This window comes from Balaenoptera acutorostrata, chromosome 10 (genome assembly GCF_949987535.1).
Source record: "Balaenoptera acutorostrata chromosome 10, mBalAcu1.1, whole genome shotgun sequence".
NCBI lineage: Eukaryota > Metazoa > Chordata > Mammalia > Artiodactyla > Balaenopteridae > Balaenoptera > Balaenoptera acutorostrata.
The window spans coordinates 78,184,297-78,208,590 of NC_080073.1; the positions used below are offsets into that span (position 1 = coordinate 78,184,297).

The window sequence follows — 24,294 nt, forward strand, 5'->3', positions numbered from 1 at the left end:
GTTCTCTTTCCCACAGCTGCAAGGAAATAAATTCGCCCATAAACTGAATGAGTTGGAGGTGTATTCTTCTCCAGTCGAGCCTCCAGATAAAGATGTAGACCAGCTAGCTCCTTCAGTCTTGTGAGACCCTGAGCAGAGGACCCAATTAAGCTGTGTCTGGACTCTTGACCCAGGGAAACCGTGAGAACATAAATGCAGGTTGTTTTAAACCCCTAAGTTTGTGGCAGTTTTTTACACAGCCATAGAAAATATTCCAATGTCTTTCTCCTTTTTTAATTCTTTTATTGTTGTTTCAGTAGCATTCTGGAAGGGAGCTGAGCTGAATGTGTGTGTAGTCAGTGGGTTAGACAAACATGATATATGGTATGTGATCCAACACACTTTTAAAAGACCCTAATTTCAATTAAACAGGCAAATAAAAATTCTAGCTACTTGTTATGGACTGAATAGTGTCCCTGCAAAATTCATATGTCGAAGCTCTAACCGCCAATGTGATTATTTGGAAACAGGGTCAGTAGGGAAGTAATTAAGGTGAAATGAGCTGATAAGGGTGGGGCCCTAATCTGACAGGATTGGTGTCCTTATAAAAAGAGGAGGAGACACCAGAGAGCTCTATTTGCATGTGCATGGAGAAGAGGCCGTGTGAGGACACAGACAAGACAGAAGAGCAGTCTCACTAGAAAACAAGCCCGACGGCAGCTTCAACTTGGACTTTCTGGACTCCAGAACTGTGAGAAAATAAATTTCTGTTGTCTAAACCACTGGTCTGTGATGTTCCGTTATGGCAGTCTGAGCTGACTAATATAGTCCTACAGATAGCAGGAAATGTGGACTTGACTTACTTTTGTAATCACAGGCTGCTGAGACTTAGGACATCAAGGCTACTCGTAAAATAGTAGCTAGATGTTGCCTGAGCTCCCTTGCAGACCAAGGAGTCTAGGATTCTAATTACAATTAAATTAGCAGTTCCAATCCTGCTAGGCTGACTTATATAGCCCTCTTCTTATTGTAGTTCAACTTCCATAACTACTACCCTGGCATAGCCATTTGCCATCCACATTGCCCTGCTCACATCTCACCTCTCTGTGCCTTAGTTTCAGCAGCTGTAAAACAGGGATAATATTATTCCCCCTTCACAAGCTCATTGTGAAGATTACATGAGTTAATAGATGCAAAGCACTTAGAATAATGCCTGACACATAGTGAGCACTCTCTACATGTTGTTTCTTCTTTTATGACTTCTTACCACCACCATCATAATCATCATCATTGCAATTGTTATTGAAAGAAATCAACACTTGCTTTGAAAATGCCACAGCAGATTTTTAGGAGACTTTATGAGGCTGTAGAAATGGACTAGGAACCAAAAGTCCTAAAAGTGCCCCTTACTGGCTTCACTTTGGGAAGTCACTTCACCTGTCCAAGCCTCTATTTCATCATCTCTGCACTAGGTCTGCCTGGACACCTCACGTCATTGGATGGGGGACCAGATGAAAGTGCCTTGTAAACTGAAAAAATACTGCATTATATATATATAAAATACTGCATTATACTTCCTAAGTAATGGCTATGAAGCTATCTGAAGTGGACACTTCCATTTTGTTTCTGATTAACTTTCAAAGTTCAGTGACTGTACCTAAAAAACAAGCATAAAATCCAACTGGAAGTTTTTGGAGGAAAACGCCTTTTCTCTAGGAAATTTCACCAGTGACTTTTTTATAAGAAAGTGACCATGGTCCATCAATGTATCTAAAGTGATTTCATGACATTTCCTTACTCCAATTCAGATGATTAGAAATGTCACATGAATAATGCTATATTATGAAAAAAGGAAACCATAGTTTGTGGCAGTGAGAGGCTAGTACAACTGACATAATTTCCGACAAAAACCTAATCTTCTGCATTTATGAAGCAATTCCTTTGAATCAAACCCCATGGAAGTAAATCTCTCCATTTAATTGAAGATAAAGATGGCTGTCATGAAACTGCTGTGAGTTCCTCATTATATTCTTAGACTCCGAAATCAGAAAAATCCATTGAATATTGAACATCATTTCTTCACTGACATTTAGCTCTAATGTCAATTTGCTCCAAAAAATTTTTCTTGATTTTAGGGTTCCCGGTCTTATTCAGATGATGAAAACTGAGTTAGCATGATGTCGTTTGAGGACTCTCCAGTATAAGAAAGTACATATTTGCCTAAAAAAGGAAAAAGAGGATAAGAATTATTGCTACTATGTTGGAATCAAGCATAAGACCAAAATGAAAATAAGCCTATGCAATTCCTTACAATTCTGGACAGTGTTAGGAAGAGGTTAGGGTGTACAGCATTTTATTAATGCCATAGAAGCTTACATTTGCCAGACATCTCTCTTTTGAGAAGAGAAGCACCGTATTTTCAGACGTTGGGGAATGAGATTGGTTTGAGATCACTGAATGTTACTGCTGGAAGGAAACTTAGTGATCTCTTAGTTTTTCTTTTGACTGATGAGGAACAAAGGTCCAAAAAGGTAAAGAGATTTATTAAAAGCCCTCAGGCTGGTTGGTGGCAGTGATAACAGGACCCAAAGCTTCTGCATGAGCACATTGAGCATTTTGGGAGGGAAATATGCTTTTTCAAGTTCCGACACTTGAACTTTATCTGAAATTCAAAGAATTTTGATTGGACTCTAAAGTGAGTTGCCCATGATGGATTCATGTCCTTTCTTCCTACCCCTTAGAACCTTTGGTTTGCTGTTAACTCACGTTCGTGTTGGAATGGGTTGAAAGTCTTTTTGAATCTGGGTTTGACAGATGAATCTGATGAGTTTTGCTGCACAAAAGAAAACCAAGTCATTTAGGCATTCAAAGTATTCTTTTAGGTGCCTGCTTTTTCATTCAAACTCCCTCAGAAGATTACAAATACTCATTTTTTCTTCTGCCAAATATGCATTTACTTTAAAGCAAATGAGCCACCTACCCAGAAAACAAAATCTCATTTTTGTCACCTAATTTGAAAGTGAAACTGGAGAAGGGGTACAAATCCAGAAGATGCAAAGCCCTCACTGACCACTGCTGCCTTCTGAAAAGGGTCAACAATTTACATTAAAAACAGGGAGATAAACCACTGTCAGGCATCTTTACTTTTGGTTTCGGTGTATTTTACTTTTCAGTGTTTTTCTCTCTTTGGCCTTCCAGTGAGAAAAATTCTGACTTCCTGCTTTGTAGGGTGGGAAGTGTCCTGTCTTGCTTTACTAACTAAAGGTTTGACTTTAATGCAGTCACACATGCTGTTAACTCCCTCCTTTTCTTAAGAGTAGAGAATGATTCATTAGTTTCACATTTTCTGGTTCAAGGGATTTTAGTTCTTCAAGACATAAAATCAAAATCACAGAATATTAGAACTTCTGCTTTGAGTAACTAGTCTAACACTTAATTTTTACATCTTGAGAACATTGAAACCAAAAGGTACTAAGTAACTTTCCTGAGGTCACACAGCCAATTGGTTACTGAGTCAGAAATACAGGGCAGGTCTGCCAGCTCCTGGGTCACAGCTTCCTAACTCACAGCCCTCTCCTATGAAATGCAGACCCAGGAAAATTATTTTATAAAAATGCCAGAGGCTAATTTCCTCACTGTTTTTTTAAATTTCAAAACGTTATATTATCCCTTGTTAAAAATCTCTAAATATCCATGTAGTTTTTCACGCACTTAAATCAGCTGATTTTTATCACACACAGAAATTTCTGCTTTAGAACCCTTTCTGAAAGGCCCTCCATGTCTTGCTAAAAGACAAAAGTCTGAGTTAACTTCAAAAACACAAAACCGAGAGGCAAGTACTTTTGTTCCTAACTATACTGTTCCTTACATGGATTGCACTTTTGTGGCGAAGAATGAAAACAAGAATCCTTTGTTTCCATACAAACTTGTCAGTTTGTAGACTGAAGAGCTAAAATTGCAAGGGACAAAGTCAGGTACACCAGCATAAGAGAAAATTCATAAAGATCATTTTACATATTAGAAGTTAATGAAGACTTCCCCCTCTGATTTTCTGGAGAAGGAAAAGGGGTCTGCAGGAGATCTAGACAGGCAGGCAGAGCAAAGGACCCTACTGATTCTAGATATTGGGAGACAAGTCAGACTATAGCAAGCAACACTGTTGAAATGTATTTGCTCTCAAGAGCACCACAGACTCCCATGCCTGAGAATCCTTGAAGCTTTCCACACCTTCGCATCCATTCACCCATTCATTCATTCACTCATTCATTCAACAGCTCTTTAATGAGTATTGACCATGTGCTGGACATTGTGCCAGATACCAGGAATATAACGTAACAGAAACTCAAGGGGTTTACACAAAAGTGGGCTTGCTGTTGAACTGCGTAAAAAAGTGCAAAACTGGAACTTCACGAATTGCCTCCACCGCTGCAGGAGATGATTACCTTTGATGCTTGGTTCCAAAAGCTTAAAGGAGACAACTTGTTGAGTAGCAGCTGTCGCAGCTATAGGGCAAAAAAGAAATAGTGAGGAACTACACGTAGGCAATCATACAGAGGCAAATCAAGAACAAAAACTGCAGAGTGTAATTGTTATTTAGTAGTAGTATTTCCCGGAAGCGTTTAATAGGCTATAAGCACGTGGATCTGATGAAAGGATTTCTTTTCTTTTATTTCTTTTCTTTACCTATAAACAAATCTAGAATGAAACAAAGAGCAACAGTACCAAAAACCATAATAATTCAGATTCTAGACATTAGTAACTGGCAATAATGGCTAAATCGAAGTTTATCTTTGAAGTGAAGAGTGTCCTCATCAAGTGAATGCTGCAAACAACAGAATTATTTAGTCCAATCAAGAAGGAGGCAAATTGCTTCTTTGTAAGCAGGGGTTTGGAGGCATGTGCAACAATTATGATAATTATAAAATATCCTTATCTTCTTATTAAAACGGAGGCTACATTTATTAGCTTATTGTCTTTACCTCTCTCTGCAGAATCGCTCAAAGCTTGGAAAAATAATGAAAGAAGGTTAAGTTTTTTTCTGTTATCTTTTACTTACATTGGTCATCCTTCATTAGGAATTCTATTTAATGTTAGAGGCTATGTAATATTTACTATATAAAATTCTAGAAACGTACAAATAGATAGGCCTTTCAGCATATTCTAAGTGAATGAATAAATTAAGTAAAGGAGCAAAAAGGAATTCACCCCTAAGGAAAGTTTTTCTGCTGGTTAATTATGCCAAATCATAATTTAAAAGTAAAAACAAGTTTCCCCTTTTTTTCTACAATGTTCACATTATATGTTGTGGTTAGTTCTCTACAGCTCTATTACCAGCAATGAGTGTTTAGTTTCTTTGTCTCCTGACTGAACCTGCCTTTTGTGAAATTATAGAATTTTATTATGCAGGTACCCATGGTCTAACTTCTTATATATGAATAAAGGCCCTAGAACTGAAGGGGAGGGACTAGATGCCTGGGTTAAAGGAGAAAGTAAGAAATGAATACACATACCTTACTATCCAAGAGCATTCCAAAACATAAGATGAAAAAGCCCTTAAAAAAAGGAATAAGGCACATGTATTATCTTTTCCTTTTCCAGTAAAGAAAGCATTTATATGTATTACTATTCTATTATATCTCCCAACATTGAAATTATTTCCTTGTCTGTCCCCCTGTTGACTGTGGGTCCTTGAAGGTAAGGATACTGTGTAAACTCCACAATGCCTGGATTAACACAAAGTACGCAAACATTTTTCTTTTTTTGGTTGAACATATAATTAAATTATTGCGTGAATAAAGTCTGAAACACATGTGGAGCATCATTTTCCCCTTTGTGTCATCCTAAACCCAAAACAAAGAACTTCCATTTGCTTCTATGTCTTAGTCTTTCTTTAGGCATTAAACAAACGTTAACTAAGCATCTATGATGTCAGCAGTCACTGAAGTCCAACCCCAAGGCCAAGTAGAGGAAGTTGACTATATCAGCATCCTTTCCATCAGGTCCATCCAGCCCTTGGGTAACCCTTGGCAGAGTCTTTCTTGGACCTTGAAATCCTCCTCCCAGGCAGAGGACCCTCAGTTGGTGCCTGTTCAGACAGCATGTCACCAAGGGCCCTGGACAGAAGTTCCCTAAACCTGTCACCATTAGGTGTGTGCTCTCTATGACTGCCCTCTGTGCCACAACCTAAATGTACCCTGGTTTGTTGCAGTAGGTGGAGAACCAACTGGATTCAGGAGATACTTACTGAGCACTTACTCTGTGCCAGGCACTGCACTAAGTGTTAAATGATCTCATTTAATCTTCACATTTACTCTAAGATACAGGTAATAATATCCCTGTGTACCAAACGAGAGAATTAAGGTATAGAGAAATTAAATAATTTGTTAGCAGTCACACAGTTGGATAGCATGACATATTTGAGCCCAGAGCTATTTAACTCCAGAGCTCAAACGTTTAACCCCCACTACCCTGAGTCATTGTCCAGAGGAGACCCAGCAAATATTTCTTGAACCAGGACTGAAGGCTCTCTTCCAGATTCACCAAAACCTAAGGATTGCTTTGCCCACCACTCTCTGAACACTCTCTGATCGTGGCATGTAAAACCCATACTTGGCAGCAGAGTTCGACAAACTTTTTCTGTAAAGAGCCAGAGAGTAAATATTTCAGGTTTTGCAGGTCATCCAGACTCTCACAACTGCTCAGTTCTGCCCGTGTAAGGAAAACAGCCACAGACCCTAGGTAGACGAATGGGCATGGCTGTGTTCCAATAAAACTTTATTTACAAAGACAGTGCTGCCTACCATTGGCCAGGCCCTGCTTTCTGGCACATTAGGGACTTCCTTTGCACCATTCAGACTCAAAAAGCACTCTGGATTTATTTCCCTTTCCCTGTGAGCTTTAACAGACATCAGCACAAGACAAAGAGGACTGGGTCAACGGCAAGAGAGATTAGCGTTAGCTATGTGAACTCTAACAGATTTAAAACCCTGGAATGGATTACTGAAGAAGCCTAATATTCTGCTTCAGTATGAGAATAACTGTTGGGAAGACTGGATTTTTTTTTTTATTATTTTTTTCTATTCACTGTTGCCAGGCAATTTGGGTTATAATAGTCCTGCTAGAGGCAGGGAAATGAGATCGCCCCCAGAGTGGTCTTCCCATGCTCAGTTCTCTACAATTATTCCAATTACCCGATGATGTATTAGGTGGTCCTTATCGCTCTCACCTGGGATGCATTGAGTGATGCGAAAATAACATGCCAGGCCAGATTCCGGCTGTCAACCATTGTTCCTATGCCAAATCCCCAGGTGAGCCCTAGCAGGGGGGTCAGAACGAGGAGGCTCCTGCCCATGCGGACGACAGTGGCCTTGCTGTCCTGAGTCAGCCTTTCTCCAACAGCGGGCCTCCAGAGCCTCGTGAGAACTAACAGGACCACCACCAAGTTCACAGCCACAATAGTCAGGGCAGGACCCGCCAAGGCCAAGAGAGGTTTGCTCCCATCGGACCAGTTAAGCCAACACACATCTTTCCTTTCATAGCCATTGCTGGGTTGTGTGACCACAATGGTGATGATGGATATAATGAGAGGACACCCGTAGCCCAGGCAGAACCCGACAGCCACCAACAAAGGCGTGGCCATGTGGTGGAACACGAGGATAACCCGATAAGCCAGCAGGAAGCCGAGCATAAGCATCCAAAAGAACAAGGAGAGGTAGAAAAAGTGTGTAAAGAACACTGCAGCTGTGCAGACTCCAGAAGGGTTTGCCGTGGTGTCCACGGTGGCAGCGACAATAAACCAGATGTCTGCGATCAGGAGGCACAGGGCTATGTTCACCATGCAAATGTGACGCGTGTGTGAGGTTTGGCTTTTGTTGACCTGCTTCCAAAACAGAGCTTCGATGGTCAGGCATAAGAGGAGACTTCCGATGGAGACCCCCAGTCCCACAAAGGTGATCCATTTCACAACGGGAACGATGGCAGGGGGGACAGAGGGTGACATCAGCATGGAGAAGGAGGTCAGGTGAGTACAGCGGCACGTCACCGAGTCTGGAGTTTCATTCACTAGGTGGCAGCCATTATCGTTCCACTGCGAATGGTTGAAATCCCAAAACACACAATGAGGCTGGCTCAGATTTGATTCTATCTTGGAAAAAGTCAGGAAAATTTCATTGATGGAATAGTTTGGGATAACCATGGATATCACGGGCCCATTGACCTGAGCATTTCCATTTTTGGTAACAGGTAGAATGTTCCCCAGGGTCAAAGAGGTCATGCTGATGATAGTTTCTGGAAGGGGCTTCTGGAATTGGTCTGACCTAATTAATGCATGGCCTCTGATGGGAATGGAGGTATTTTCTGGGAACATTTCAGTCTGATAGTTGTAACCCAAATTGCTTTGATTTGAGGATGCTGGAATCCCTTTCCAGTTAATGAATTCTCGAGAAAATTCCAGAGGCAGAGCTGTCGAAGGGACCAGAACGCTGATGTTTTCCAGTGACTCTAGTAACTGGGATCCGGCATTCTTTTCTTTCTGAAGTAACACTGTCCAGTTGGTTACCGAGGCAGAATTAAGGACGTGGTCAGATATATTGATGACATTCTGAAATACAAGGGTGAAAGTCAGTTTGGATTTTGAATACACAGGTCAGAGGACTACGGATGGATAGTCATTAGTCTTAAGCTCAGGAAAATTGCCCAGAGAATTGGCTCAGTTGAGGACCACATTAAAACTCAGCAATGAAATTCAGCTCTGGTGCTCCACACGGTGGAAGCATTGGGTTAAGAAATGAGGGTCAGCAGAATCATGTCAGTTCCAGGGTGATCACCCACGGGAATTCATACTCCAATTGGGGCTTCGGCGTAGAGGAGGAGAATCCTGCAATGGGTGCTGCAGAGTGTGCATTTTCTTCCTTCTGAGATGGCAAATGGGACTGCATGACTCCTCAGGCTGAGGGTCCAAGAGTGAGACGTTACTTGTAATTGCTTTCCCATATCATGTTTTTTTTGCTAATATCAGAAGTTCTAAATTCATGTCGTGAATGTTCAAGTTTTAATTCATTTGTATTTATGACTTTTCTTTAATAGAGGAGAATATAAAGCAAAAATCCTTAAGCATTGAAGCTGAATTGTTGTGGGTTTTAAGGGTCAGTCTCAGTTTGAGATTCCTTTTCAAGGAATTCCCTGGCAATTCAGTGGTTAGGATTCTGCGCTTTCACTGCTGAGGGCTCAGGATCGATCCCTGGTTGGGGAACTAAGATCCTTCAAGCAGTAAGGCCAAACAAACAAACAAAAACAATAGCAACAACAAAAACCAGGTTCCTTTTCCAAACGTACCTGAAAGGCAGCGTTTTCTCACCCAGGACCCTCATTCACTCTTACGGGTCTGGTTCCCAGGCATCTGCTGTGGGCATCTATCCCTCTGGCTGAGTCTTACCCTAACTGAGCCCTCTGTGGCTTCTGGCCCGAATCCCATAGTGAGCTTCTCCTATTGCCCCAGCAACCTCTGCCTTCTTTTTGTTTGTGTTTGCTGCTCTGTTTTTGTCCTTCATTTTATTTTTAGCCTTTTTGTGTCATCTCGTTTTAGTTGGTCTCTTGTAAACAATGCATAGTCAGACTTTAAAAAAAAAAAACAAATCTGAGCATCTTTGATTCAGGGAGTTTAACTTATTCACACTTAATGTCATCTCTGATGTTATGTTCACCTTATACAGTTAAGCAGGATTGTGTGATTATGTAACAGTATACATTATATAACCCAATTTTGTAAAATATTATATGCTTTAACATATACAATGCACACATCCAAAGTGTTTGGAAGGATATTTATTTAACAAATATTTATTGAGTACCTGCTATGTGTCCCTTGTCAATTTTCTAGGCACTGAGGTGACACATAAAATGTAAGCAGTGGCTATTCTAGGGTGACAAGATTACATATCACGTATTTTTCTTTTTGTTTATTTGCATATCTTAGAGTGAGCATGTCTCATTTGCGTAATTTTTTAAGTTAATTTTTAAATATCCAAACTAAATCATGAATTCCCCAGTCGAAAAAATGGAGTTCTTAAAATATACTAAATATGATATACTAAAGTCAGAGCTTATGGCCACGGGAAGGAACAACTGCCGACTCAATATTAAATATTAAAAAGTTGGCACCTGCGTCATTCAGCGTCATTCAGGGCAGAGGCTCACGCTTTCCCCTCAGCCAGATGCTGTCCAGGCAGTCTGCCTGGAGGCAGCTCCCTCTTACTTTGAACTCACATAATTGATCCCGGGGGTTGGTTGTACACTGCAGAGGAAGCAGTGAAGCTCACATCAAGACTGTTGTTACATGGCTCTTTGGTCCTTTTCAGCAGCACCCCATCAACTGGGGCTTCTGCCATTCCTCCTGCAAGATTGAGCATTTAAAGCGAGCCATTCAAGCTCAGGCAGACCTTACCTCCATTGTCGAAATGGACACATTGAAGTGTCTTTCTAGGGACAGGGACGAGATATTGCCCAGAATTGACACCACAGAAGCCAGATTCCCGGCTGTGGTTGATGGGTTTTCCTGAATGACCATTGACAGATTCTGCACCAAGGATGACACGGTTGCCTCAGTGGCGTTGCTGGCAATCACACTGAAATCCTAGGAATAGAAATGGTTATGTTCTGGAAAACAATGAAATGTTTGTGCTTCATCAGACTTAAATCAGATTTCAGGGCCACGAATAACCAGCATTTGTATGGTGCATGATAACGTAGGATAATCATGTAACAATGATAACAACAATATAATGGCTGTCATTCAGTGCTTTTTATTTTCCATACAGCGTGCTAAACGTTTTACTGGGGATTCACTGATTTCATCTTTACAATACCCTTTAAAGGAGGTACCATGATTATTTTCATTTTATGATTAAGGAAACTGAAACTTGAAGAGATTCACTAAGAAGCAGTTTTATATAAATTGTTACCCTGATTATACAGAACCTGATGTTCAGTGAGATTCAGTGACTTTCCAAACAGTACCCAGCTAGGAAGTGGAAAGGTAGGGTCTACTTGGCACTAAATCCTATGTTATATCCATTATACTATGCTGAGAAATCCCTATAGAGGATTTAGAGGGACATACGTGGAGATTTTGCTACACTTGGTCACTGGATTTGGGGTTTTACTTCTTCCTTGAGGCTCCCATCTGCTTCCACGACACTGAGCTAATTTGGAAGGCAGCCAAGGGGGATATTCCCTTTGTTCAAAGCACATCAACCCAGGATCCCAGATCCCCCCTGTTTTCCTTTTTACTCTTCTCAGCTGACAGAGCTGTTTTCTGCCTAAGGCACCTGGGATCTGACTGTCCTCACACTCTGGGGTGACCTAGTCCCAGCTACAATTCATTTCCAGAAACTGGGCCAAAGAAGGCAAGAACAAGGATAAACCTCAGAAGACATCTGCTCCAATCTCCCTCCCCAGTTTACAGATGAGAAAACTGAGGTCCAGAAAGAGAGCAGTAAAGCTTCCACAGTCCCTTGGTGAATATTGTGGGGTTCTCTGCTTCCAAAGCAGGGTCTCTGGCTGGGACTGAAGTCCTGCTCACTATGAACTATTTGCAGGATAGTGTCTGTGAACTGGTCTTGGAGTTCCTCTTCCATGACTTGAGTTTTAACTCCTCACCATTTGCTTCCATCTTTCTATCTACTACATCTTAAGTACTTGAAACTTCCTAAGAGAGCATCATGTGGAGGTCATAGCACTGGGCTGGAAATCAAGTGACCATGTTTCTAGTTCAACACTACTGCTACCAGAGGGACCACTAGCCCCTTAGTCTCCCCTTTTCTGATCTACAGAAGGAAGTTGGTGAGGCGCATGGCCCTGGAGAGCCATTGAAGTTCTATCATTCTATATGGCTGACTCACTTCCTGCCCCGGTTTCTGACAAATGTACTAAGGTTATAGCTTCTGACTTATACCTTCACTTGGATCTTTGATTCCCAGGCTTTCTGAGGCCAGCTTAGTTGCTGTTCTGCCATCTTCAGCTCTCTTCAGCATTGATTCACACCTCTGCAGCACCCTCCCCCCCAAAACCATCCAACCTGACGTTTCTGAGGTTCTCGGCTGCTACCTAGACTCACTACTCACACTTACACTCCCTGGGTTTCCCAGGGTCTGATGTCACTGACTTCTGACCAAAGAGACAAATTGATACATTTTACCTTCCACCCAGCCATACTCACTGGGAGACACCCACTGTGAAACTCAAAACCAGGGCAAATCTGCAAGGTGGAAATGCTTTTTTTACCTTCTTCAGTTCTTCCAGCTCAGAGAGCACACACGTCTCCCTGAGGACATGCCACCCAGAGGACTGGCACCTGGCCGTGATGCTTCCGGAGTAGCCGCTGCTACAGGGAAGAGTATACTTATCATTCTTAGACCCAAATCCAAAGACTATGCTGTTACACTGGGCTGGAAAAGAAGGGAAACAAAGAAGAAAAATGTCTCTGAATATTTTGACACTCTCTATAAACCATAAAGTGGTGCTTTTTAAGTCACGTTTTCAGACAAAACCCAGGCAAAGTTCAGGAGTAGGAGAAGTTTGTCTTTGATGCCCAGCTTCACCCCATCAGCCCCTTTTCCTCTTTCTTGATGTCCCACCCTCCCCAAGGCTGGCCCCCTTTCCCTCCAGGTGTCTGATCTATGCCAACAATCTGAATTTAATGGGCTATCAAATAGTTAAGTATTCGGTGAAAATAAGACAAGGTGTGATCCCTCCAAGGAAATATTTTCACTTTTTTTTTTTTAACATCTTTATTGAAGTATAATTGCCTTACAATGGTGTGTTAGCTTCTGCTTTATAACAAAGTGAATCAGTTATACATATACAATATGTTCCCATTTCTCTTCCATCTTGCATCTCCCTCCCTCCCACCCTCCCCATCCCACCCCTCTAGGTGGTCACAAAGCACCGAGCTGATCTCCCTGTGCTATGCGGCTGCTTCCCACTAGTTATCTATTTTACATTTGGTAGTGTATATATGTCCATGACACTCTCTCACCCTGTCACATCTCACCCCACCCCCTCCCCATATCCTCAAGTCCATTCTCTAGTAGGTCTGTGTCTTTATTCCCGTCTTGCCACTAGGTTCTTCATGGCCTTTTTTTTTTTTTCCCTTAGATTCCATATATATGTGTTAGCATACTGTATTTGTTTTTCTCTTTCTGACTTACTTCACTCTGTATGACAGACTCTAGGTCCATCCACCTCACTACAAATAGTTCAATTTCGTTCCTTTTTATGGCTGAGTAATATTCCATTGTACATATGTGCCACATCTTCTTTATCCATTCATCTGTCGATGGACACTTAGGTTGCTTCCATGTCCTGGCTATTGTAAATAGAGCTGCAATGAACATTTTGGTACATGACTCTTTTTGACCTATGGTTTTCTCAGGGTATATGCCCAGTAGTGGGATTGCTGGGTCGTATGGTAGTTCTATTTGTAGTTTTTTAAGGAACCTCCATACTGTTCTCCATAGTGGCTGTATCAATTTACATTCCCACCAACAGTGCAAGAGTGTTCCCTTTCCTCCACACCCTCTCCAGCATTTATTGTTTCTAGATTTTCTGATGATGGTCATTCTGACTGGTGTGAGATGATATCTCATTGTAGTTTTGATTTGCATTTCTCTAATGATTAATGATGTTGAGCATTCTTTCATGTGTCTGTAGGCCATCTGTATATCTTCTTTATTTTCACTCTTTAAGGGAATGCTAGAAAACCAGAAAATCTTCAAGACACTACGGGACAAAGCATGATAGGGTTAAAAGATAGGCAGTTGCCATTTGGGGGTGACATGTCCTACTTTGTACCCCTTTGAAGGCTTCTCACATCATGATCAACCACTAGTTCCTCTTGCAGCTGGCCTTTCATAATATATTCTTACCATGTTGGGACTGGGATAGAGGAAGCCTTGAAAGGAAGAACCACAAGGGCTATGATTTTTGTTTCTTTTCCCCACTGCTGTGTCTTAAGTGCCTAATCACTTTGGACACTTAGTAAATATTTGTTGAATAAATGTTGAAAGTGGCACAAATCTTGGTAAGAGAGTTTTAAAGCTGAATGTAAAGAATTTTTTAAACATCTGAAGAAAAGAAGTAGGGTGTGTGTGTCTATGTATATCTGTGTGTGTTTGTGTGTCTGGGTGTATGTGAATGACCTGGAAAAAATGCTTTCTTTCCTGGGTCCCTTGGATTATGACTTAGGAATTTCATCAGCCCCAGGGCTCTTCCAGCATGTATACCAGGAAACTACTGCTGAATCATTTCCATCAGCGCCTGCAGTGAATCAGTCTTGTGTGACGTTTACACTAAGAATTGGAGGTCAGCTCACCCATGAGCAAGAGTCTGAAATAGTGAGCTGAAATTGAGTTTCATCCTGGTTGGGAGGAGAAACAGCTGCTTGTTTCTACTAAAAGTCAGCCTTAGAACAATTCTGTTTCGGGAATATCTCCAATATATAATACAATCTACTAATTAGGCTCCCCTAATCTACTTGCCTACAGAGGATGGGAATCCAGTGTTACCTTTTCCGAACACTCTGAAAGAGTTGTCTTCTAGTGGAAACAGCTGATGCAGGCCTGTCTTAGCCTTCTTCGCCGCCTGCTCAATGCCTGACAGCAGTTCAGATGTGTTGCTGGAACCAACAACTTCATACCCAGCAATGATGCTTCCATTTCTACGATGATGACGTGGAAAGAAAAATGAGATTCATTCATTCAGTCACTCAAGGCTTATTCTGTGTGGGAATGGCATTGGGTCTGTGGGAATAGATCAAATAGATTTGGTCTTTGCCTTCTTGGAGCTTACGTGCCAGTGGAGAAGGCAAGGCAATTAAGAAACAAATAACCACTATATATGTATATATATAAAATCATAATTATAAATATATATATATAAAATTCCAAATTTTGTTAAGTGTTATGAGAGACAAGTTCAGGGATAGAGTTACAGATGTAGAAAACAAACTATGGTTACCAGAGGGTAAGGTGGGGGGAGGGATAAATTGGGAGATTGGGATGGACATGTACACACTACTATATATAAAATAGATAACTAATAAGGACCTACTGTACAGCACAGGGAACTCTTCTTAATACTTTGTAATGGCCTATATGGGGAAAGAATCTAAAAAAGGGTGTATATGTGTATATGTATAACTGATTCACTTTGCTGTACACCTGAAACTCAGACAACATTGTAAATCAACAATACACCAATAAAACTTTTAAAATAAAATAAAGTTTTCTTCATATAGAGCTTTAAAAAAAAAAAGAATATCAAGTAGACGTGAGGCCCACTTTAAATAAGACTGGTCAGGAAAGGCTTCTCTGTGCAGAGTGTCTTTGAAGCTGAGACCTGAAGGATGAAAAGAAACAGCCAGTGATGCAAAGAGAATTGGTACAGCATGGCCAGCACCTGAGAAGGGCTGGAGGCAAGAAAATGCCTGTGAGTCTGACAAACTTCAAGGCTAACGTGACTAAAATTCAATGAGCAGGTGAGAGATGGATAGGAGATGACCCTCGAGAGGTACCCAGGAGCCAGATGGAATAGGGCCTTTGAGTCTGAATTTCATCTTTTATTAAAAGGTTTTATTCTTTTTGAAAAGGCATGGCATGATCAGATTTATAATTTAAGATCATCACTCTGGCTGCTGTGTAGAAAATAGGTGAAGGGAAGAAGCAGAGAAGCAGGAAAACTAGTTAGGAAGGAGAGGGTGGTGCCCTGAACTGATTGAGTAGCAGTGTGTGTGGGGGGAAGTGAACTGGTCAGTTTCATGTTGTATTTGAAGATAGAGCCAGAAGACTTGCTAACGGAGCAGATTTTGGGTGTGGGAGAAAGAAACCAGGCAAGAACGACCGCAAGGAATTGAAAAACAAATTGTAGTATATTCATACAATGGACTATTACTGGGCAATAAAAAGGAAGGAATCACTGATACTCAAAAAGCCAAGGATGAGTCTCAAAGGCCTTAGGCTGAGTGAAAGAAGCCAGGAACACAAAAAAACTATATCCTAGATGATTCCATTTAGGTAAAGTTCTAGCATAAGCAAAACCAACCTATGGTGATAGAAATAAGATCAGTGGTTATTTCTGGTAGGGAGGTAGGAATGTGCATGGAGATTGGCTGGAAAGGGGCACAAGGGAACTTTGGGGAGAGTGGAAATGGTCTGTCTTGATGGGAGGTGGCGTGTATTAGTATTTGTCAAAGCTAATAAAGCTGTACAATTAAGTTTTGAGCATATCACTGTATGTAAATTATACCTCAATAATTAAGTATAATTTATTGTAAAATAAATCAAGACAGGATAGCTCTAAGATTTGGGTCTGTGCAATTAGAAGAACAGCATCTCTGGAAATGAGATGGGGAAGACAGTGGGAGAAGGAGATGAAAGCTTATGACGGGGGGGAGTTGGAGGACTCCCATTTTGGACATGTTACATTTGCCATGCCTACTAGAAAATCACCTGGAGATGTTAATAGGCATTGAATATTGGAGTCCAGAGTTTAGGGGAGAGACTGAGGTTAAGAAATAAATTTAGAACCCATCTGTATACAGATGGTATTTGAAGTTATGAAAGCAAGTGAGATAACATGGATTAATTTAATCCTGCAACTCCATGAGGGTTAGGGCTAGGGTTATTCTCATTTTATAGATAAGAGAACTGAGTCCTAAAGAAGTTGGGTCAGGTCATTAATTATTAATTGATGGATATGAGCCTCTGGCTCTCTAAAGCTCAAATTCTTAATCACTACATTGAACTAGCATTGAACTATATTGAACTCACAATAAATAAACCCAAATACCCTTTTATGCTGTGATGATCACAATGTCTTTTCATTGATACGGCCCTTCTATAGTGTTTGAAAAGTATTTTTCTACTATTTCATTTTATGTAAAGAGGTTAAGTCAAATTCCACAGGTATTAACAGTCCTGTTTGACAGATAAATAAATGGAGACTGTGAGAGACTAAGATTTACTTTAGATCATGTATGTAAAGTGTAAAACCAAAATAGTTGTATTTTATAGACTTATGTCTACTTTTACTGTGATTTTATCTATAAATTATTGGAGACAGTTTGTAAGATATATATATATATATATATATATATATATATATATATATATGATGGAATATAAATTAGAAATATGAATAGAAAACCAGGACCAAGGAAAAGAAACATGTGAATATTGAATACAAAACTGTTGATTGAGTTTCAATGCTGTCTATGAATTCAATGACGGCAAAGTCAAAAACAGAAGTTAGATTAATTCTATAGACCTTGATATAAGAAAAAAGAAGCAGTGTTTTTCCTAGCACTGAATTTTAAAGAATATTATACATGTGAGCCTTTTTATGGGTACATGAGAGGGCTTAAAGGATAATGTCCAGGACAGTATATTTATAGCAAAAGTTATTGAAAATTTCCTATAGCTATTCTTTAGCTGTGAAAAAAGTATATAAGAAGTTAAGTTCTCTGACCTCTAAGTCACTTCCTCTATCAAGCAGACTATAAATAGCTGGTAATCAATACACACACGGGTAACTAACCAAATAACTTTTGAACTAAAGTATAAACAAAAGGCTAATTTACTAAATATCTCTTTATTTGCTGTAGACAATGACTACTGGACTTTGAACTGTGGTACATACATGATATCTACACAAAAATATAATATTTTACCCAAGGAGCCCTTTCTGGCCCCCAGCTATACAACATCACACCCTCTGTGTTTATGGAAGGAGAAAACCCATCCCTCCGCAACCCACAGCCCTTGTCACCCCCACTCGCCCCTTCCCATGCATGCACACCACGTCCTCCTGCTTCCTTCCAAGCCATGCGGGTTTCCAATTCTAGTTTCTGATCCATAGCTTCGAGAATGCCATTTAATATTTATATTCACAAAGACATTTAAATGAGAATATAGGCTTTCCTCTTAAGATTTTTTTAAAGCACCACAGACTTTTATCCAGTTTTAGTAAGAATCCTACTTCAAAGAGCAGTTGACTTATTTTCTGTCAAGGTCACTTGGAAACAGCATGAGGCATCTTGCAGGATGGGTGCATGATTCCAGGGATGTCCTTCTAAGACCATTGGTATTACTTACCGAAACTGGGTGACTTGAACTGACTCAAAACCTTGGATACTTTTGTACGCTTCTTTCAGCTTTACAAAGAGAGCAAAGAGCAATATGTTGATCTTTGTCCCACACAAGAGAGACATTTGAGCAAAAAATGGTCGCAGACAATAAATAACCAACGGAAGCACCAAGAAAAGGAAAGAGATATGGCGAGAGGTAGTTGCATGTTATAGAAATACATTTAAAATGATAGCAGAGAATGTACACACACACGCCTGTGCACACACATATAATTTAATTTTGAGGTTGCTAATAAAGAATGTAGAACCAACTGCTTAGACTAGAGGATGGGTCAGGTGCCAGATAATATAATAAATTCACCCAAAATCTATTTTCTCCTTCCCCTAAATAAGCCATTGATTTCAATAGATGCTTAAACTGAATCTACCTGCGAGGTGTTTGTGCATATCTTCAGTTAGAACCACATCTGAACCACCATCCTAGGTAGAGGTAGTTTTATGTGACTTCATTATGAAGTCCAAAATTTTGGTCAGTAACTCTCTTTAGCCTCTAACAAGAGAGGCTTCTTTAAGGAAAAAAATCCCAAATGTTAACAATTGAGCTTAGATCATGAAAACTTTCTTTTGACAAATAAAAATCAGAAAATAATCAAGAAGGCTTGATTCACTTATCTTGTTATGAGAATAAGGTGTAACTTTGTGGCTGAAGACTTGCAAAGAATGAAGATAATGGGACCTTTTATTCTCAAAATAGTGACATTATCTGCAGCCACAGATTCAATATCAGACCTGAGAATAAAGATCCTTAGTACTTAAAAAAAAAAAAAAAAGAAAAAAGAAAATAATCAAGATGGCTTGGTTTAATATTACCCTAAGAAATGAGCAAAACTAAACACTAAAGAAATGGGAAGAAGTCAACTGCTTAATGCTCCTTGAAAGAAAATGTTCAAAGGACATCACTTGTGGGCAGAGTGATTAACTGCTATGTAATAACTCATTGAAAATGAATAATTAAGAATATGTGTTAAATAAATATGTTGAATTGGAAACATCTGAACTTATGTTTAGCCAACGATTTCTTTTGTAATAAGTAGAATGTGCTTACTTGAATTTCAATTCCAGTGGTATATTTGGAGTATATAGCAGAAGATGAATCCAAAAGGTCTTTTGTAAATCTTTCATTAATTTTGAAAGTACCCCAAACCTCTATGGAAAATAAAAAGAAATTTACAGAGATAAAAATTACTCACTTGATATATTATAGCTTAAAATTACAGAAGTCTAATTCAGCCCATCTATTTGACAGTGGTACTCCAACACCTTTTCTTCTTCTTTCTTTTTGTCAATTTCTTTTTATGATGAATGTTCACCTAAAGTAATATAGGAAGCATCCATAAAACCAGAATTTTCTTTTGTGGATTTGGAACATAATGGGAAAGTGAGATAATCAAGATGACCTTATAAGCAGGTAAATGAGTAGCCACTCACATGTGGTTATAAAAGGCAGTCACTTATCCCAGTCTAGGCCTTGAGCTTAAACGTTGTCCCTATTTAAAAATTAAAAAAAAAAAAAATCACTACTTGCTAACTGCAACTTACCCCTTGCTTACCCATCACTGGTGCTTTTCTCCTCTGGGACAGGTTATTCCCCACCTCTGGATGGACAAATCCTGTGTATCTTTCATTCAGGACTTAGTTAAATGCGCCTCTTTAGCAAGACCTTCCCTGGGCCCCAGATGAAAAGAGTCTTCCTCTCCTTTAAATTCTTACAGTACTTTATCCATACCTCCCTTCCAGCCTCTTCACCTACACATCTATCTGCCTGTGAACACACCTCATGTATGTATGTCCCCACTCTACTTTAGGAAGCTCCTTGTCAGTGTAATCCCTGTCTGATCCATCTTTGTATCCCCCAAAGATGGATCAGACTTAGACCACTTTTCAAAGTGTAGGCTTTCATCAAAGTTTGTTGAAGAGATCACATTGTCTTCTTTCATGTGTCAACAGCCTGGCCTCCCCAAGTAGCTTGCTAATTGATCAACAGCAAGAGAAATGCCTCATGGTGACCTCCCAGAATTTGCCCCAGATCTGGGTATAAAGATGGTGCTTAACAAATACGTGTTACTTGGGGCGGGAAGGATTAGGAGTCTGGGATTAGCAGATGCAAACTATTATATATAGGATGGATAATCAACAGGTCCCACTGCATAGCACAGGGAACTGTATTCAATACCCTTTGATAACCCATAATGGAAAAGAATATGCAAAAGTATATATATATATAGATAGATAGATGTATATAAAACTGAGTCACTTTGCTGTACAGCAGAAATTAAACACAACATTGTAAATCAACTATACTTCAATAAAATTTTTAAAATAAATAAATAAATAAGCGTTACCTTAACCTGAACTGCTGTGGTTCTGGGAAAGGGACCCAGGGAGACCCAGGAAAGCTGGGCTATTTCAGGTCCTCCTTCACTCTTTGCTCCACTCTACCAAAATCTGGAGCTTCAAGATAACTGGACTCATCTTTGGGGACATTTCTTAAAAGTCCTTCAAGCTGTTGGAGCCCACGTCATCCGGCTCACCCCATCATCCACTGAACATCAACCTAAGTCAGCAGTAGCTCCCTCAGCATCCACTGGCTCCTAAACTAGACTTTCAACTTTTGTTTGGTTTTGGCAATTCATTCAACACACATATTTGTTGGCAATTTACAGAATTTCTTTCAATATAATCACTAGGTAACCCTCCCTGCTTGCGCACCTCTAAATTTTTATTTTCTGGAAATTGATGTTGGCCAAAGAAGTCAAAAGAAGGTGGGAAGAAAAACGTTATTTACTCAAGCTGTTCCCCTACTTGGAATTTCAGGGAATCTCCCTAAATCTCAGAAGAATCGTAGAACTGTCGAGGTGAGCTGGATGTACCCCCAGGCTGAGCTGGCGCCCAAACATCAGCTTGCATTTCTGAATTTTCTGCACTTATGAAGCTCTCGCTGTGTCCAGCCAAGCCTAGCAGGGTACGTCATCACTGCCCTTCCAACTCCCTGTAAACACTGGCTCTTCTCTGGGAGGCAAAGAGAAACACTGGGGCACAGACCCAGTGGTCCTTCCCTCTCTGTCACATGTGGAGGTGGGAGGGGCCCCAGCTCCCCTCTTGGTATCCTTACACACTTACTTGTTCTCTCACAGAAATGGACGCTCTGGGTGAGGTTGTTGAGATGGCAGTCACAGCTCTGGAGAGATCCCTCCGTGTGAAGGTAGCATTTCTGGGGATCAAGGCACGAGGGGGGAAACCAGGAGTAGCCGTCGTCACAGGCACAGCGCAGGACCCCGTTCTGGATGCCACAGTCTGCACAGAAAACAGAGCTTGGTCTCACGGGACCTGGTTAATAAATTGGCTAGGGCTGAGTTCTCATCTTTGGTTCTGATATAGAATCTGAACCAAAAGCTAGAGATATTTCTCTCCCAAAGCTATAAAGGATGAAAACAAGATGGAAACAAGTATGTTTAAGGTTAAGGAAACGTCCCACTCAATAGATACTGAGGTTGGATCAGAAACCCAGCCTACATAAAAATCAAATGTCTGGGGCCAGCATCCAAAAGAAGGATGTGTGCCCAGTAGGTACCACTTAAATGGAGAAAGAAGCAGAAGAGGATATGTCGACCTGAGAGTCATTTAAAGGGTTCTAGATGGTATTTGTCCACTGTCTTATCGGAGGCTGCCATCCACCTAGCAGCACTCCCCCAAAGTCCCTGTTAGCAATATGGCAAAGGCAGAGAGACCTTTTTGTTGAGAGTCATGATGAAAAATTTTATTAACCAATCCTGTAGGCTTGTATTGGACCTAAAACTCCCACTAAAAAACCTTTCCTTTTCAATAGAAAAAAAAAAGGGGGCAAAGTCACCAGATAACTGTTGTGAAAATATGCACAATGGTGTGCAGTAAATGGTTCTCAAACGTGATCGTGCATCAGAATCTTCTGGGAGGGGTCTCATCCCAAAGTTTATGATTCAGTAAGTCTGGAATGGAGCCAGGGATCTGCATTTCTTTTAAGTCCCCTGAGGCTGCTGCTACTGTCGGTCTGGGTACCACACTCTGAGAACTCTTGCTTTAGATAAATCATTTAACTTCTCCTAACCCCATTGTGGTGGTCATTAGTGCTGTTGGCCAGATATTTTTTACAAGCATTTATTCTTTTCAGCTACAGATATTGGGCGGATGATTGATTCCCCAGCATAACCTAACCTCTCCCGACTCACACACCACCTTCCCCATCTCCACTCCCAGTTACCAGAGACTGACTCACACGTGGTGGACTTTGCTCTGATAATCTTCACCGGCCCAGGTAAAAAAAGAGGGTAAGCCTCCAAAAGCTTCAGAAAGTTCTTCACGTCTCTTTTCTCCTTGGAATCTCGATAGGCCACCTGAAGCAGCAGCTCGTATTCCTGGAATGGACCTAGAGAGAAAGAGAGACGGTCAAAGCCTTCCTTTCTCAGGCTGGGAGGGAGATACTGCAGAGCAAGTGACCTCGGAGCAATTGTCAGATTCAGCCTGAGGGTCACGGACATGGCTTGGTCACTTCATCCAGACATGGACTGAAAATGAGCATCCCGAGCAAAGCATCAGACCGTCCACAGGTGCCTAAGACACCTCTCTCCTCTGACTTCTGACAGGCCAGCTGTTCTGTGCTCTCTGACCCACCCCAGCATTGCCCTCCTGACTTTACATACTTCTCAGGTCACATCCAGAGTCAAGTTTCAGGGTCAAGACTGAAGGGAGAAGAGGTGAGAAAGTCCTGGTCACTCTCCCTTCCTCCTCCCCCAGCTCTGGTCTCCTGGACGTTATCTCTGATATAAAACCCCCAGTCTCCTCTTTCCTCTCCAAAGAGCCCTTCCTTCTCCTGTACAAATGTTCCACTAATTAGCTGAGTTTGATACTGAGATGAAATGCACAAGTAAAACCAGACCAAACCTTACTTGAGCCTTGATGCACCCTCACCTCCACCTTATTGTTTCTGAGCAGTACCTTTTGTTTCCCTAAGAAGAGACCATTAGGTGTTTGGGGCTGGGAGAGAAGAGGAATCTCACCCAGAATTCACTTAAGCACATTCACATGAAACTCTGTATGAAGTTCCACGGGGTCTCAAGATCCTCCCAAGGTCCTCTGTGGACCCCAGGCTAAGAATGTGAAGGGCCTCAGAGAAAAAGAGGCAAAAGGTGAACATCCTTTTTTCCTGGGTCTCATTTTGCTATCATCGGCAGTGAAACCTCTTAGAATCCCTTAGATCTCTCAGGACGGGACCGTGCTTTCTACAGGCACAGGTGAGATGGGGAGCTTCTATGAGACTGTCCCATTTCTTAAGGGTCCGGGGGAGCTGGGAGGTTTATAGGGAAGAAAAGCAGCTGGATCAATCCCTAGGCTTCTCAGAAGGAAATCCGGAAGCGGCAGCACGTCCCAGGACATTTACAGGAGACTGTAACAACTGCCTGTTGTAGTTTCCACCAACTCACCCCTCCCCGCATCTCCTTAAGGCCGGAAACTCCGTCCCGGCCTTGGGAATTACTCCAAGGGATGTAAGCTGAGGGGATAATCCACTCCCGTGGCCCAAGCAGGTAATAGGTGGGGAAAGGGGGGAAAGATTAATGGCTCTGTTCTGGAGCCAGACTGACTGGGCGTTGAATCCTGCCCCACCTACCCACCGGCCTTGTCAGTTTCACTATCTATAAAATAAAGAAGGCGATTGTAGGGCTTCCCTGGTGGCGCAGTGGTTGAGAGTCTGCCTGCCAATGCAGGGGACACGGGTTCAAGCCCTGGTCTGGGAAGATCCCACATGCCGCAGAGCAGCTAGGCCCGTGAGCCACAATTACTGAGCCTGTGTGTCTGGAGCCTGTGCTCCGCAGCAAGAGAGGCCGCGATAGTGAGAGGCCCGCGCACCGCGATGAAGAGTGGCCCCCACTTGCCACAACTAGAGAAAGCCCTCGCACAGAAACGAAGACCCAACACAGCCATAAATAAATAAATTAATTAATTAATTAAAAAAAAAAGTCATAAAAGATGGCAATTGTACCTAACTCAGAGGATCTTTGTGAGGATTTAATTCATCTAACACACTTAGAATAGTGCCTGGCACTGGTAACAGTTCAATGTATACTTGTGCTTTTACCTTTCCG

General features: G+C 41.2%; 1 protein-coding gene across 8 annotated transcripts in view; it reads right to left on the reverse strand.

Annotated features, from left to right (window-relative positions):
* Positions 1–276: 276 nt before the first annotated feature.
* The window catches only part of ADGRF1 (adhesion G protein-coupled receptor F1), a 37,957-nt gene continuing 13,939 nt past the window's right edge, over positions 277–24,294 (reverse strand). For 2 of the 8 annotated variants that reach the window (XM_007193841.2, XM_007193843.2), the window contains exons 5-16: positions 22,431–22,580; positions 21,299–21,472; positions 19,224–19,324; positions 18,126–18,184; positions 14,541–14,692; positions 12,259–12,422; positions 10,421–10,609; positions 7,205–8,578; positions 5,490–5,531; positions 4,422–4,481; positions 2,746–2,812; positions 277–2,199 (exon numbers count right to left, since the gene is read on the reverse strand). In XM_007193841.2, the coding sequence (XP_007193903.2) occupies positions 2,126–2,199; positions 2,746–2,812; positions 4,422–4,481; positions 5,490–5,531; positions 7,205–8,578; positions 10,421–10,609; positions 12,259–12,422; positions 14,541–14,692; positions 18,126–18,184; positions 19,224–19,324; positions 21,299–21,472; positions 22,431–22,580 (2,606 nt within the window). In that variant the 3' untranslated portion in view covers positions 277–2,125. Of the gene's footprint in view, positions 2,200–2,745; positions 2,813–4,421; positions 4,482–5,489; positions 5,532–6,223; positions 8,579–10,420; positions 10,610–12,258; positions 12,423–13,588; positions 13,756–14,540; positions 14,693–18,125; positions 18,185–19,223; positions 19,325–21,298; positions 21,473–22,430; positions 22,581–24,294 lie in introns of those variants that run through there. The other 6 variants (XM_028161809.2, XM_028161810.2, XM_007193844.2 and 3 more) reach the window with 6 other exon arrangements.